Raw genomic sequence first — 16,906 nt, 5'->3', positions numbered from 1 at the left:
GTAGTACAGTAGTGAAATCCCTATGTGCTTTAATTCAACTGATCTGTACTTATTTTATTTCTCAAATGATATAGCTGCAGCAAAGATGAAAGTCTATCTTTAATTTTTTGAAAATCATTCCTGAAAACCTGTGCAGTCTCCATTTCGTATTACATCTGCATATTCAACACAATCATAATCCTGCCAAAGTTTGAGTCTAGAAGACAAAGAAAATTGCTTGTTATATAGAAATGAAATTAAAATTGACATTCCAGGGCTCAATTTATTATGGGATTTATTCCAGATCATAACTGCTGAATGCATATATGGATTCCTTATTCATCTCTCTCTTTGGTTACTATAGGAGTTACTTTAAAGGGTTTTTTGTCTTTGCTGTTTGATAATACTATGAATATTTCGATACTGCTTCTCAACAGAAGTTCCCAAACTGGTTTACATAGAAGAATAAATAAGAAGGTTCCCTGTTCCAAAAGAGCTCACAATCTAAAAAGAAACATATGGTAAACACCAGCAACAACACTGGAGGGAAGCTGCGTTGGAGCTGGATAGGGACAGTTGCTCTCTCCAGGGGTGTGGCTATAACCAAGTGGGCGGGTGGGGGGGCTGCTAAATATAAGAGAATCACCACTTTGAAAGGTGTCTCTTTGCTCAGTTAGCAGGGTTAGCTACAGCCTATTTAAATCAGACCAATAATTACTGAGCAAAGCAATGAAGAAGAAGAATACAGCTCAATATGAGGGACTGCAAGTCTCTATCATATGGCTTCTGGAGAATTATAAAGGATTCTCTATAGGGGTTTTCTCCTCAAATAAAAATATTCAACATTGTTTGTCCCTTTGTCAATGTCTTTTCAAGAATCACATTCCTAAATAGAAAAATCATTCTAAGAAACATTAAGTTTACTACTATGATTTGACTTAAACAGAATAGATATTTAGATTTCTAAATCTCTTTTTTTTCTGAATATTAATCACTGAACTTTTATAACTGGTATATAATCATACTGGTAGTTAAGTAGATCGCAAGATGATTAATATCACTTCCACACACAGATCCCATCTTTTGATAGATCAAATGCTTATCTTGGATTAAAATTATGCAAATAATTTCAGTTTTCCTTAGGTTAAATTTATATCATGACATGTTGCCGTAATCAGCAGGAATACCTTTTCAGTTGCGTTTAGTGGGTTGACAAAGACTGAAACTCTGTAATGCTGGAACTCTCTTCCAGAATGAGCTATGTAAGACATTCTGATAAAGAGTGAGAAATGCCTGCCACTTTAAATAATTTCCTCTTAATTGCACATAATAGTTTATCATTTCATGATCAGTGGAGAAGATTTATTATTGCATAAATGAAACATTTATTGCCCTGGTTAATGGGATTATGTAAACAAATTATTTTTACCCTTTTCACTGGACACTCAATTAAACAACTTATTTCCATCAGCAAATCCAACTAGCCTTTTTAATGCTCTATTGAGCTCCCTTCTTTGGGGTTGCATAAAGGTTTATAAATATTACACTAGATGCCAGTGAAGATGGGGAATATTTCTTGGTTTCCCCAGCACATGCGGATGCATTACCTCCCACAAAATAGAAAGGTTCAGGGCACTTTGGGGGTAGACTTGAAAATGTTTGCAAACTATGCTCTAATTGTGTCAGATGAGATATCTGGCTAAAGTGTTTTTATCCTGTCCTCCTTATTCAGTCAGATATGCAACCTCAGTTTGCTTTGCTCTTGAATGGTTTCAAAAAACAATTATGCATATATCATTACTCGTATCAGAACCAGAGGAGGAGGGGGGATTCACAGTAGGCTGCCACCATCTACTTTAATTTGATGTGTGTGAAAACCCACTTTCCATATAAGGTTCCTGGGGTGGGGGTAAAGAGGCAAAATATTCCCAAAAAGGGCTGAGCAGTCCTAGGCCTACCAAGGCGTGTGACTAAGGCAGTTCCAGTTTATTATCAGATTAAAAGAAAAGGCATGCAATAAGAGCAACTGTCTTTTCATAAAACAGATTGTAAGAGAGAGTTTTCATTAACCTGGCAATGCAGATTCCAAGCAATCAGTAAATAAAAATAACTTCCCTGACACATTTAACTGTACTGGTCATTACTTACCAGCTGCGGCCTTCCCATCTCCCCAGCTGCTCTCAGCTTGCTGCTTCCTCGGGTCCCAGTTAGTCTGCAGAACAAAGTGTTCACCTCTCCAGTAGGTGACTGTGTGTATAGTTCCCACCCAGTTCTCTGGATTGGTCCTTGTTCTTTAAATTTGCCAGGCTTGTTTCCTTATTAGGAAAGGCCCACCCTTCTAGCAATTGGTCTAGTCCTCCCTCAAAACCTTCCCATCACTACACTATATTTACCCAAATAGAAAATGACCCTGAATTTAAGACAATGCTCTTTAAAAATAGAGGTTAAATGCAGTATATACCAGTATTTATCCAAAAGGAACACTCACAATTTCTAACATCAAAGAACTTGGGGGAAAAACTAATCTTGGATTCAGGTGAATACAGTACTGTATCCAATGTCACTGGCCAACATTCACAGTAAACATGTGGCCATGTGCTGGGAAGAAGTGTAGCCACAATGGACTGTTTACTTAGTTATGCAGACCTGGTTTTGCAAGTGGTGGGGGATGATTTTCACCAGTCTCTCCTTCTCCCAGAAGTGACTTGTGCCACCCAAAAATATATTCCTGAGGGCCATGTAGCCCTTAGTGACATATATTTGGGTGGTGCAGGGCACTTCTAGGTGAAGCAGAGGTTGGCAAAAAATCACTCTCCACTCCTGCGCAATCAGCTCTGAAGAGCTAAGAAAGTGGTATACTGTGGGGAATGCTTCTTCCTGGGAAGCAGCTGCTGTTTAGTGGGGATGTTGACCATTGAGTTGCACAGATCAGTTGGCAAAATAAGTGGTAATGACTATTTGCAGAAATGCTATTAATGTTTACACACACTTTTTAAAGCTGCAAACAGAACTCTGTACAAGTAATATCTGGATCCCAGAAGGGTGCAGTTAATAAAAAAGAAAAGTATAAATTTATTGTTGATTAACTACACAAAAATATAATATGAAGACGTTTTGGCTTCTGCCTTCTTCAGTTGCTTTGATGTTATAGGCAAGATACAGTAGCTGTAATAACAGTTACAGAATGTCAGTGCTGAAGTGTTCAGCAGTCTAGGTTGGCTGCTGGTGGGATCTCAAGTGCTGTCTGCAGCTGAGGCCTCCTGGGGTTAGTGTTCCAGATGCATGGATCCAAAAGTTCTTTCTTGTTTCCAGTTTCATTGCCTCTGATGGCATCTCGGTTGCAGTAATTAACAAATCAGATTGTGTGTGTGTGTGTGTGTGTGTGTGTGTGTGTGTGTGTGTGTGTGTGTTTTAGGCCTATGCAACTCAGAATAATCAGAATTCTGACACTGAAATTCCCTAACACACACACACACACACACACACCCCTGGAGAAATTAGACTACAGGGCAAGTGCCCTGGGTAGCGTCCTGGTGGTGGTGGTGGCCCTTTAGATTGCTATGCAGCCCTGGCATGAGGGTGGCTGGGTGGCGCAGAGGTGATTAGAAGTACAGGGTGGGGGTGGGCAGGAAGTGTGGAACTGCTCCCTGGGAAGCCCATGCACTGCTGGAAAAATGTGCTGGCTTCTAGAGATTATAGTCCCATGCAGGACTTCTCAAAGGAAGAGGTCCTGTGTGGGACTACAATCTCTAGAAGCCTGCCCATTTTCTGAGCGATCTTGGATTCTGCAATCACTGCCCGCCCCGAACTCCTGATTGCCTCTGTGCTATCCAGCCACCCCCACACCAGTGCTGGACAGTGATTTAAAGGGCTCCCACCATGAGGATGCTACCCAGGGCCCTTGCCCTGTGGTCTAATGCCACCTTGTGGTGGGGGTAGGGAATTCCAACATTGGAATTCCTATTATCCCAATGTGCACAGGCTGTGTGTGTGTGTGTGTGTGTGTGTGTGTGTGTGTGACTTTTCAAGTCTGAATGGTTCTTCATAAATGCTTGACCCAGCACCTGTGGTTCCTCCAACTGCTGATACCACCTTTGACTGAGGTGCGGGCAATACTTGGAGAACTTTCCAGGGCTGAAATTGCTTCTAGAATCCAGTGCATGTTATTTGAGGACTACAGCTGAATGCTGTGAGAATTCAGACCTACTGCATGAAATCTATGTCATAGAGACAGAATCCATGAATGTGTAGAGTTGAGGGAGAGGAGCAACAGGTGCAATCCTACTCTCCCCCCCCCCCCGCCCGGCCATGCATTAATTCTTCACTGGGATTTCCCCCCATGCATTAATTCTTCACTGGATTTCACCTGTGAAAAGAGCAAATGTACTTTCAAAAACACTCATTGAGAAGATATTGGCTTGGGTTCACATTGGTTTATCAATGCGGCTCTCTAATGGGGCCTCTAGTGTATCAATTTTATTTTAAGATGTGTTATATTCTAATTTGTACCTCTTCCAGAGGGGAGATTTTGCTACAAATATTTGAAGCTTTCCTGATATTGCTTTAAATGAATATGTGACCCTACTGAGTTCTCAAATACAATTTCTGCTAGCTTGTTTATAGTCTATTTTTACAATTCAGTCATTCTTGCTGCCTTTTATCCACAAATTGTACAAAAGGCACACATTAATTTTGAATAGTCAAGGCTGTATAGAATAAAGAAACTCAAAAGGCAGATAACATTTGATAAATTGGCATTCCAATAGATAATGAGATTCTAGTGCTGTCAAATATAAGATTAAGTACTTTGGTTGCAATAATTTAGATGATTCCTACATGTCTCTGTTTTGCAAATAAGCTAATGGTTCTGGGTACTGACATAGACAATTCAGTGTAAACTGGCTTCACAGCCGAACACCACACCTAGTAGGAAACAATATCAAAAGAAAGAAGATTATACAAAGACATGAAAATATTTTGAAAACTGTTCTCTAGTGAGCCACTGTCTTAATGTGATTTACAGAACATAGGTTAACAAACTGAAGCACAATCCAAACAAGAATCTGTACTGGGACCAGTGCTCTTTAACTTGTTCATGAATGATCTAGAAGTTGGGGTAAGCAGTGAAGTGGCCAGATTTGCAGATAACACTAAACTGTTTAGTGAAATCCAAAACAGAATGTGAGGAGCTCTAAAAGGATCTCTCCAAACTGGGTGAGTAGGCGACAACATGGCAAAAGAAGTTCAATGTACGCAAGTGTAAAGTGATGCATATTGGGGCAAAAAACCCCAACTTCACAAATATACTGATGGGGTCTGAGCAGTGTTCTCTCTAACAGGAATCCCCAGATGTTGTTGACTACAACTCCCAGCATCCCCAGCCTTTGCTTGGGGATTATGGGAGTTGTAGTCAACAACATCTGGGAATCCCTGTTAGAGGGAACACTGGGTCTGAGCTGTCAGTGACAGACTAGGAGAGAGATCTTGGGATTGTGGTGGACAGCTCGTGAAAAAGGCAAATTCCATGCTAGGCATCATTAGGAAGGGGTTTGAAAAGAAAAATGATAATATTATAATACCCTTATACAAATCCATGGTGCGGCTATGTTTGGAGTACTGCATGCAGTACCATATCTTAAGAAGGACATTGTAGAACTGGAAAAGGTGCAGAGGAGGGCAACCAAGATGATCAGGGGACTCAAGCACCTTCCTTATGAGGCAAGACTACAGCATCTGAGGCTTTTTAGTTTGGAAAAGAGATGACTATGGGGAGATATGATAGACGTGCATAAAATTATGCATGGAACAGAAAGAGTGGACAGAGATAAATCTTTCTCCCTTGCTCACAACACTAGAAATAGTCATTACACAAAACTGAAGCCCTGGGAATTTAAGACCAAGAAAAGGAAGTGCTTTTTTACACAGCGTGTAATTAATCTATGGGATTTTTTGCCACCGGACATGTTGATGGCCATTAGTTTGGATGACTTTAAAAGGGGCTTAGACAAATTCACAGAGGACAGGTCTATCATCAGACAGATCTAGTCTGGTGGCTATAGGCCACCTCCAGCCTCAGAGGCAAGATTCCTCTAAATATCAGTTGCAAGAGAGGGCATGCCTTCAATTCTTACCTGTCGGCTTCTCAGGGGCATTACCTATGCTAAGCAGGCAAAGAGGCACCTTTTAACGTGGTGATTCTCTTTAGTAAGCAGGGGGAGAGCAACTGGCCCTATCTACCCCTAGCACAGCACCCCTCCAGTGGCTGTTGTTGGTATCTGCTTTATGTTTCTTTTTTAGATTGTGAGTCCATTGGGGACAGGGAGCCATCTGATTTATTTGTTTTTTCTCTGTGTAAACTGCCCTGAGCCATTTTTGGAAGGGTGGTATAGAAATCAAATCAAATCTAAATAAATAAATAAATCTTGTGGGCTACTGTATGAAACAGGATGCTGGACTGGAAGGGACTGGGCCTTATCTAGCAGGGCTGTTCTCATGTTCTTATATAAGGTGGAAATATAGTTCTGGGGTTTCTTCTGTAGATCAAGAGTTAGGGATAGGGATGTGCATGAAGTGTATCTGGAGGGGGATAGTGGGTGATAGGATAGTGCTTAGTAGGATAGTGGGTGATAGTAGGAAGACAAGTCTTACCTGCTCCTCCATCACTCCTTTGCCGCCTCCCTCACTGCTCCAACACAGTGCTGTCTGTATTAAACAACTGTAATGAAAAGTCATGCCGGGTGGCTGCTCCGTGTTTGGGAACAGGACGTTCCCTGTTCCCAGCAGCCCGGGGGTGGCGTCAGCACCTAAATGGTGTCTGTGCATATGCGGATGCCATCTAGAGTGGTCAGCAACACCATGTTGACCACTCAAGGTGGTATCAGTGCGTGTGCAGACACCATTTACATGCTGACACTGCCCATGGGCTGTTGGGAACAGTAACGATTCGGCTCGGACAACTTGAAGCATTTCGGCTCCTCGAATTAGAGGTGCCAAAATGCTTCATGCACAGCCCTAGTTGCGGATTAAGACTTGTTTTGGATGGGGTTGCACTTTTTAAGGATCAGATTTGAAGTCTGGTGGTGTTCCTGAATCCACTTGTACTCTTGGATGTCCTGTTGGTGGTGGTGGTGTCTGGGAATGCTTTCTATCAGCTCTGGCTGGTGTGCCAGATGTATCCTTTGCTAGCAAAACAGACCTGACCAAGATCATTTGTTTTTTAAAACTGTAATATTAGATTACATTATTGTAACATGCACTGTGTGGGTCTGCCTTTTAAAAGTGTTCAAAACCTGCAGTTCAAAATGCATTGCCTATATTTTCCAGTACTGATTTCTAACCACTGGTAAATTGTTGATTTCTGGGCCCAATTGGAAGTGCTGATGCTGAGTTTTCAAGCGCTAAAAGGACCCTAGTTCAGTGGGAGAGCATCAACCTTGTCCCATTTCAGTCCTTGGCATCTCCAAGTACAGCTGGGAAAGACTCCTGCCTGAAACCTTGAAGAGATGCTGTGAGTCAGTGTAGACAAGTGTTTTGCATTGTAAGGCCTGGGGGTCAATCGCAGCCCCCATCAATCTTAAGTGCAACTTCCTGACTAATAGTTTATTGGGCCTGTGTGAAACGTCAGCCAAAGCTGAAGACTCTTTACTGCGCCCCTGGTACCATATGGTAGCAACCATTCCCACTGTACAGTGTTGCGCTTTGCTGGAGGTGGGGTGGGGGACTCCCTTTAAGGAAAACCGAGCCCTCTTGAGCCCTTGAACCATCTTAGAAGGCATGTACAGAGTGCTGGGAAGTGTAGCCCTTCCCAGTGCTTTCCTCCCAGAGCTCGTAAGAGAGGGCTCATCTTCTTTTCTTCTTTCCTCTCGGCACTGAGAAAAACTCAATACTGTGTGAAGGTCAGCACAGTGGGAAATGGCTATCACATTGGAGTTGTTTTCCCCAATGTGGTTCCTGCTTGAAAAATAGTGAAGATCAATGGTGGAGCTAGATGGACTAATGCTCTGACTCAGTATAAGGCAGCTTCCTATGTTTCTAAAGATCTGGCTTTTGGAGGGTGGGGGCAGTTGTGTGCAAACTGATCGTGAATTTTGCTGCCTCTTAATGGTTTATATCAATGGTTTTACATCTGCTGTACTTTTTTAGTTGTTTCATGATTTTATTGCTGTTTTATTGTTGTTATATTGTATTTTTAGATGTCTTGAAGGTCTTCAGGTCAAAAGGCAGGACAGAAATATTTTAATTAACAAAGTACTATTATACAGTAAATCTGATTGTCCTTTCTCCAGAAACAGAACTATAACCTCGCATGGCTTTGGTGATAGAGACTGATGCATGAAAGAGAGGATAAGCAGGATGAAAATGTTCACAATAATAATTAAGCTATTGGGAGTGCTTACTTTGGCTGCAATACATTTTAAAAAGTGTGCCTAATGTTTGTAGCTACTTTGAATATTACTGATGGCATATCAATGCAGGTAATCTTCAAATTATGCATACTTGTTCTGTTTTACATTTCTGGAAGCATATACATAAACAATGCAGAAATATCATTCCAAAACTGTTCCCTTAGTACTTTTGGCATTTGAGATGCATTAAAAACTAGCAGTTTACTCCTGGAACCACTGATAGAAATGCAAATTGCAGTCATTAGGTCTTAAATTGTTGCTGGAAAATCCAGTAGCAGTTTACTGCTCTTTCCCCCAGGAAGATTTTCACACCCAGCTTTTAGTTCGCATCTCCTCTGCGTTCACATATTGGCAGAATTTAACTCAAGGAGCCTGCTGTCTGGGAAAGCTCTTGGAAATGCTTGAAAGAAACATTAGGGATGGCTGTAGAGAAGGCCATAGCTACTTCTGACCTCCAAGGCAGACATAGTATGTTAGTGTCCTTTTCAAAGGCAGTATCCTCCATACTCTCAAAGGGAACCCTGGCACACAAGAGGAAGGTTAGCAGTAATGCCATTCTCAGTAAATTCACAATAGATACACATAACTGGAATAAGAGGTCTGCTCCTGAGTTAATTTCAACTGTAAACGATTGCTGTTCAACAATGTAGGTGTGGACATATGTGTGTATTATTCTGACTTGCATGATAACCATCACTGAAGTCAATGGAACAATACAGTGAAGGTCCAGCCTTTGGTAGGTTGTGACCATATGAACATTGGCAATTCCATACTAATTCTGGTAATGTTCAAAGACTCATATGCTGTTGAATGTTGACAGTCCCCCAAATGTGATTGTCAGCATTCATAAGTAAGTATGTTCAAAAGCTGTGAAGATTGTCAGAATTCCGAGGTCAACATTCATTGAAATGCAGTGCACACATAATAATGGAAAGTTCATTCTAGGGGACCATGCGATAACTGAGGTTAGAGTGAGACAATTTGAAGTCTTCAGTTTATGTTCTGTCATAAACAAGGCGAGACAAATAGCCATTAGGTCAAAAGGGAAAACATGCAGCATATTTGAAGTTAAGCAAACATAGCCATTGTAATGTTTCCAACAATCTTCCTGTTTTCAAACTGTGGTCTTTTTGCAGTTTTGGTGCCTTGAGGATTCACTGGGGCTCACAGTTTTAAAAAAGCACTTAACTTGATAGGGAGTGTCCAGTCTGGCATTTTTCCATGCAGTTTACTACGGCAGAAAGGCATGCAGGCGGGATCTCCGGCATTCTTTATTCACCTGAATGAGAATGAGGTAGAAATTCCATGTCTCAGGGAGTAAATCAGCTTCCCCCTCACCAACTTTGTGGTAAAATAAATTTCAAAGGGTTTTGATCATGTCATTTTAAAAGTCAGTATAGTTCACTGGTATGACCACTTTAGTTCCCACAAAACCATTGCTACTTTGTGCTATGATTGATTTACATAATACTGTTTATTTAGATGGATTCAAAAGATAATGCAACTTAAAGCATCATATAGATTCTGCTCAAAATTATAACTGACTTATTGCACACAGTGTACCATGAGAACCTAAGAGCTGGTCTTTTGTAGCATTTTTATCTTGTACTATTTTTCTTTCCACTACTGGGAAAGGTACATCAGTTCTGTCATTCATCTGGGAACTGAACATTTTTAGTATATAATTGTAAATATCTACATTGGTTGTAATGCTGCTCATCCCCACCCCCCAAAATATCCCAAAACAAAAAATTTGTTTGGAAATGTTCGAACCCAATTAAGAGAAGTTATTCATTTATTAGTCTTCTGACATGAATGGGAAATTCTTTGCAAGAAAAGTTTGAATGTATTTCATGTTTTGCCTTGAAGTGTTCTTCTGGAAGAATAATATGCTTCGTGTGTGTGTGTGTGTGTGTGTGTAATGACAGTTTAGTTCAGTGAGAAAAAGGGGTTGGATATCAGCGGAAACCTCCAAAGCCTTTATGATGTCTCACTTGAGAGTGATACATAAAACTATTTTGGTTGAAATTTGTTATTAAAGTTTGAAATGCCCATCACTATGGTATATGGGATATATATTTTTAATAAAAGGCCTATATTCTGCAAAAAAAACCACCCCTCTGGATAGCCTGAGTGTTCTACACACATTGAGCTTCCTGTTAGTGAGGATGGGGATTCCAGGATCAGGAACTGAGGGTAGGGAAGTGGAGAAACCATCTTAGAAAATGTTCCAATGTTTCTCCTTGGGAGGAATCCTAACATTCTCTTCAAATTTCAGTTTCTCCTTGGAGGAACCCACTTTCAGTATTCATTTTGGAAACATTTTTATTTCAACCCTGTGGTTTTGCCCTCACCTCAGTAGTCTAGTGCTTTATGTTACCCCATAGAAAATATTAGCAACCATTCACTAACATGGAAGAAGGTTAAGGTGCACACTTCAGGACCCTACTAGGCCGGGTCTATGTTCAGTTCACTCCTCTATAACCCCAATACCTACTTCAAAAGACTGGATAATCTCTCAGACAGAGTAGAGGTCAAATTTTCACAAAAAGGTAATTCTGGGGGGTAGAAAAGCTATAGAAGCAAGTACAGATATAGTAACTTACAAATTTTTAGTCAAATTTTATTTTGTTTGTTTTTATTAAGGGCTGTGTTTGATCTCTCTTGCATTCCAGAAGGTAGCATATTCTCTCCAGAGGAAAGAGTAATGGGAACTTCCCAGACATTCTTTTCCTTGTCCCCTTCCGTTTTCTCAATCCATCCATATATGAAACAAATGAATACTGTGTTTTCAAATGTTAAGAATAATGAGAAACGTTAAGAATAAAGATTTGAAGGTTAGAAAGCTGCTTAAAAACAATCCTCTCTACAATAAATAATTCATACAATGAATCTCAGTGCCTCCCTATGAAGAGATTGCCAGTTACTGAGAATTCTTCACTATGTCATGCTTGTGAATAATTCTTGGTTAGTTCACTGTGGTTATATATAATAGTTGATGGCATAAGCATATTAGGCATGATCCAAACAAATTTAAGTGCTTTTATTACCGTCTGGATTCAACAGGAGAAAGTTAAGTACATGTTTAACACTGAAATAATGGCACCTAAGAATGATTCATTCACTTAAGCCTGTTCAGACATTATGTCATACCTTCATTGAACGTCTGTGCATGTTTTTGTGTGAATGACTATACCTGCATTCACATTAAAAGTGAGCATGGGTACAAGACCCTCAAATATATGGTACAGATAGAAAGCGTACTGCTCTACCTGTGTTCAGTATAACATGTGAATAACTATGTCTGTGTACAGATCTGTACCTGTGTACACTTGCATAGATTGTACAAGTGTTGAACATAATGTGTGAAAAGGAGTTTCACTACAAGTGTTGTACAAGTGTTGAACATAATGTGTGAAAAGGGGTGTACACTACATGGAGATAATGGTTAATGATGGCTTGATTTTAATATTGCTTTTTGTTTGTTTTATATTGTAAGCTTCTTTGTGGGTATTTGGCAGGATATATTTGGTTAATTGTGTAATTTAATCTCAGTGCTGGAATTCCACATATTGATTACACCCACCGAGAGCAATCAAATCATAGCACCATGAAACTAGTGTGAATTAAAACATGAATTAAAACTCCTGGAAAGGAAACTGTGCTTAAAAACCTGAGAATTCTAATGGTCATATATAAGATATATTGTACTAAAGGTACTGGAAACTATGCAGGAGTTACTTGTACAGGTGGCTCTCATTACCTACAGTCCTGGCACCTGCATTTTCACGTATCCGCAGATGGGTCTTAGAGACCCGGCTTCTTTATCTGCTGTACAAAAATGGGCTAAAATTCACCTATTCATGGTTGCTGAGTGGCCCGAAATGACCTGGAAATGGCTTCCGGTGTCACTTCTGGCCTCCATTATACAACATGGAGCCATTTTGAGACTTTCTGTAAAACAAACATACTTTTTTGGTGAATATTCACCAAATATTTTCGGGGGCATTTCTGGAGCCCTGGAGAGCAAGGTACTGTTCATTTCCACTCTTATTTCTCCCCCCTTACCACTTTTTTTTTTTTTTTTTTTTGGCATTTGGGGGTGGTGGTGGTTAGAAACCTAATGCCTAAATTCCCATAGTGGTAAAGTTCATTTATTCACAGTTTCCATACTCACAGTTATAGGCGAGAACAACACCCCCCCCCCGCAAATAATGAGGGCCACTTGTACTGGAAGAAATCTAAATAACCTAAATAATATTTTTTATTATTAGGTTATTCCTTTGTATTTGGTCCCCCACAGAAAGCAGACTGGAGACAGAATTTTTAAAAAGTAGTTGAACTGGTATGATAGTGCACTGTTGCCCATGGTGAACATGTCCCACTATATTTTCCAAGTCAGGTTTTTATTGCTGTCCATCCCCAGCACAGCATCCCTCCAGGGCCTGTTGCTGGTGTCTATCTGATGTTTCTTTTTTAGATTGTGAACCCTTTGGGGATAGGGAGCCATTTATTTATTTATTTATTTATTTATATGTAAACTGCTTTGGGATGTTTGTTGAAAAGTGGTATATAATATTGTTCATATTCGTATTCATAAAATCCACCACTCAGCTGACAAATGATTTATTTCCTTTCCCCCTTTCCTCTGTCTGGAAGGAAGCAAACTTTTAAAAATCTGCATGCTAAAGAGTGTCAGATACATGTTCATGCCAATGCACAGGAAATGACTATGCCAGTTTATTTCTTACATGAACTGAGTGACTGAAGTTACAAGAAACTCACTCAAGAATCTCACTGAAATCAATTGAATTGCCCCCAGACTTGTTTTGAATGAATGACCTGTTAATAATTCTATGAAGCTATTCCCATGATCAGTAGAAAACAGGCTAAGGGAGCCTAGCCCACTTTCTACTGATCATGGGAACCACCAGGTTCGCGGGCCCTGTGATTGCAAGGCGGCTAGCCTGCCTAATTCCCCCTCCCCTTAAATGAAGTCAACGGAGTGAGCGCTCTGTTAACCTCATTTTTTTTTGCTCATGTACCGCCGCGATGCATGGCGACACACAAGTAGACCCCTGACCAAAAGGCTTCAGCCAGCCTCCCAGCCTCCCAGCCTCAGGGGTCCCTCCAGAGGCATCCTGGTACATATGGGGGCTGTGCGGCCCCCAATCCCCGGAGCCTCCACCGGCTCCATCACAGAGCTGGTAGTCATGTGGGCAGCCAATCCAGCTGCCCAGGGCTGCAGTCATTATCATCTGCAGGGAGAGCGGACTAAGCCCACTCTCCCCACAGACCCGCCTGAAGTTCTTCTCACTGTTCGTGAGAAGAGCTTCTCTATATACTTGAGGACTTGTTTGCCTCCTTTAGAGGTAAACCTTTAGAAATATTTCTCAACTCCTTTGGAAGGATGTTTGAGTATGAGAGTGTACTCGTTTGGGGGGAGGATTGGGGGGAGGAGTTCCTGCATATTAATATTTAGCTGCATTATTGTTTGAAACCACCATTGCTTAATATGAATTTTGTTACACAACTGTCTTTTCAGATGTTTGAATGTACTGACATTATCCCTCCCATGTGACATCTAGGGATTCATAAAACAATATTCTGGCCTCAAAAATAAAAATAAAAATTCATTACTATCTACTACTACAACAACAAATATTTTATACTGCTCTTCAACAAAATTCTTAAAGCAGTTTAAATAGAAAAATAAATCATACATACATTAGATGGTTCCCTGTCCCCAAAGGGCTCACAATCTAAAAACAAACACAAAGTAGACACCAGAAACAGCCACTGGAGGGATGCTGTGTTGGGGTTGGATAGAGCCAGTTGCTTTCCTCCTGCTAAATATAAGAGAACTGCCACTTTAAAAGGTGTCTCTGCTCAGCAGCATTCTCAAGATGAACTACAAAAGTGCCAGATTTTCTTGAGACACTACTGCAGTGGTCTCCATGTGACATGCTAGGAATGTAAAACTTTTAGAAACTTTTCTGCAGTCTAAAGTGTAAAGTGGACATGACATATACTCACATGTATCCTTTCCCCAATTTTTTTCCTAAGAAAAGGCCACCCCAGGAGGGTGGCTTTAAAAAAAAAAAGTTTGGGGAAAGATACACATGAGTAGATAGTGATGAATATGAGGTGAGGAGGGTGTCAACTGAAGCAGACAGCAGAAAGAGGGTTGCATCACCCTTTTCCCTCAAGATTGGCCTCAAGTTGTTTTTATACCAAGAAGACAAAAGATACAGGTACCCAGAGTTTTCTCCCCACAGGAGGAAAAACAGCTTGAGGAGGAGGTTTGAGCAGAAAAACAGCCTGGGGGTGAATCAATGCCTCCCCTGAACATCCAAACTCTTGGCCTCCTGAGGCTACTTTTGATTTGTTCGTGGGTTTTGTTTTGTTTTGTTTTGTTTTGTTTTAAGTGAGGGGAAAGATACACATTATTGCATCTCATTTTTCATTTGGGCCTGAGTATGTGGAATTAAGTTCCATTTAAATCTGACTGTTATTGCTGGAATTTCAGTGTATTCTGCCCATGTCAACTGGGTCACCCAGAAAATAATGTTCTAATGACTAAGAGTGAGTAAAGGGAGGTATCCCTTTCAAACAAGTGGGATAGGGAATGTCCAGGCCACTTTTGGGTATTGAATTCTGTCATATGGACAGTCTGAAGCAGTCTTGGAGGAATTCTTGAAGATTAGACAGTAAGGATCACAATGGGGAGGTCAGGGGATTAGATTCCTTCAACATTCCCAACAGGATATGTCTGTTATTATCATACAAAGCAACAAAGCGCAGCACTAGAAAAACTCCATTGCTGGAGTTGACCAAATAATCCCAAGTGCAAGGTAACTGCTGGCCTCACCTAGAACACTGCTGCTGAGGTTAGCAAACAACCTGGTGTTAAGTTGTAAATGAGAGGAATAAATTCTTGAGACAATTGCCTACAGAGAGAGGGAAAGTAAATCATAGATGACTTTCAACGTAGAAACGGAAAGGATTGGAAGAGTGTGGGGGGAGGTGGAAAAAGGAAAGGGTGAGAATCACACTCACGCACAAGGAGAGCGAGTGAGGGACGAAAGAGAAAATGAGCCATGCACTTATCGAGCAGCAGGAAGGAAAGCTTCAAACAGCTGATTTTCCCACAGCTTTCAATTCCTGCCTGTCGTTTTGCTAGCACGCCAGAGGCTACTATCTGTGTGTGATCTTAAAGGATGTGGAGCAAAGGAGAGTCAGAAGGGCTCCAGACTTTAGGAATTGTGGTGGTGATTTGCTCCTCACTGAAACTTTTGCACTACCTTGGGCTAATTGACTTGTCAGATGGTAAGAGAACCTCCAAGTTTTACCAGCTCCTATATACCTTTCTGTAGGATTTTTTTTTTTAAACCACTCTAGCAGCAGTCTGAGAGAATTTTTTTTTAAAGCCTCATTTTTTCATACTTGTTTTCCATTCACGTTTCTTTCCTGCTTAATTCTGCAGTGCTGAATTTTGCTTTGTGCTTTTGAGAGCTTTTGTAAGCTTCCAGGATTCTAGATGGGTGGGGTGGGGGGGAGGTATGTTTAAGTTCTTAATTATGAAGCTGTCATGTTTCTTCCCGTGTACACTGCTTCACTATACCTCAGTTCCTGTTTGGTGGAAGATACCTCTCTTTGGATAATGGAAACTATCTTAATTCTCAAGACAGTGGGATCTGGACTATGTTTAGTAATTATCACATAACAGTTTGGTCCCAAACATGTTTACTTGAGAGTAAATACTAATCAGATCAGTAGGACTTGCTCCCTAGTGCCAGAGAAATCCTTTCAAGTGTATTTGATGCAAAGGAAACTTTTGATGCTTAAAAAGCAAATGACAGAAATAAGATGAAAACTGCCATAATTTTTGTTGTTGACAAGATTAGAGGTTGGTTTGTTGCAACTGGCAGTAGGGAAATAATTATTTTAGCTAGTTAAATGAACTTTAGCAGCCACATTTCTCTCTCAGTAAATTCTCATGAAATTTATAAAAGCATATATTTGTTGACAAAAGTGACTGTTTGAAATTCAAATAAATACAAGTAGGCAATCCCTTCCTTAGTTAAAGAAGTCCTTTTTGGCGTAGACTAACAAATATGGCAAGTTTTCCATACTGAGAACCTGTTTGCAGTGATGTGAGCACAAAAGCAGTGCTTGCTTCACAGAGAGTCTACCTATGAATGTCTCAAGCAAGTATTAAATATGAAATGAATGAATGGAAAAGGTAGAACAACATTGGCTTAAAGTTTGTTCTCACATTAACCCCCATCTTTAAACCAATTGCACTGTAAGTTGTCTTGAATGACAAAAGATAAAATTTTCTTCCTGTGGTCTACAGATGTTGTTTACAATTATTACCGAGCAATGTTGATCACTAATCACTTAAGCTTTCCTATTTAAAACATAATAGATCAATTTACCCTGACAGTAAATGAAATCCAATGAGAAGTCTTAAAAAATTGTCATTAATAAACCATCAAGGTAGATGGTATCAAGCAAGG

The 16,906-nt window shown here is 40.4% G+C and overlaps 1 protein-coding gene across 5 annotated transcripts in view; it reads left to right on the top strand.

The window, feature by feature from the left end:
- The window catches only part of KCNIP1 (potassium voltage-gated channel interacting protein 1), a 539,171-nt gene that overhangs the window by 394,006 nt on the left and 128,259 nt on the right, over positions 1 to 16,906 (top strand). Inside the window, exon 1 of one of the 5 annotated variants that reach the window (XM_053295928.1) lies at positions 15,468 to 15,713. The exons of 3 other annotated variants lie outside the window; for them this stretch is intronic. In XM_053295928.1, coding sequence (XP_053151903.1) covers positions 15,605 to 15,713 — 109 coding nt within the window. In that variant the 5' untranslated portion in view covers positions 15,468 to 15,604. Of the gene's footprint in view, positions 1 to 15,467; positions 15,714 to 16,906 lie in introns of those variants that run through there. One more of the 5 variants, XM_053295924.1, reaches the window with a different exon arrangement.

The sequence above is a fragment of the Hemicordylus capensis genome, chromosome 2 (assembly GCF_027244095.1).
Source record: "Hemicordylus capensis ecotype Gifberg chromosome 2, rHemCap1.1.pri, whole genome shotgun sequence".
In the NCBI taxonomy this organism is placed as follows: Eukaryota; Metazoa; Chordata; class Lepidosauria; order Squamata; family Cordylidae; genus Hemicordylus; species Hemicordylus capensis.
Note: the sequence above shows the minus strand (reverse complement) of the source record. Positions and strands in the feature narration are given on the sequence as shown.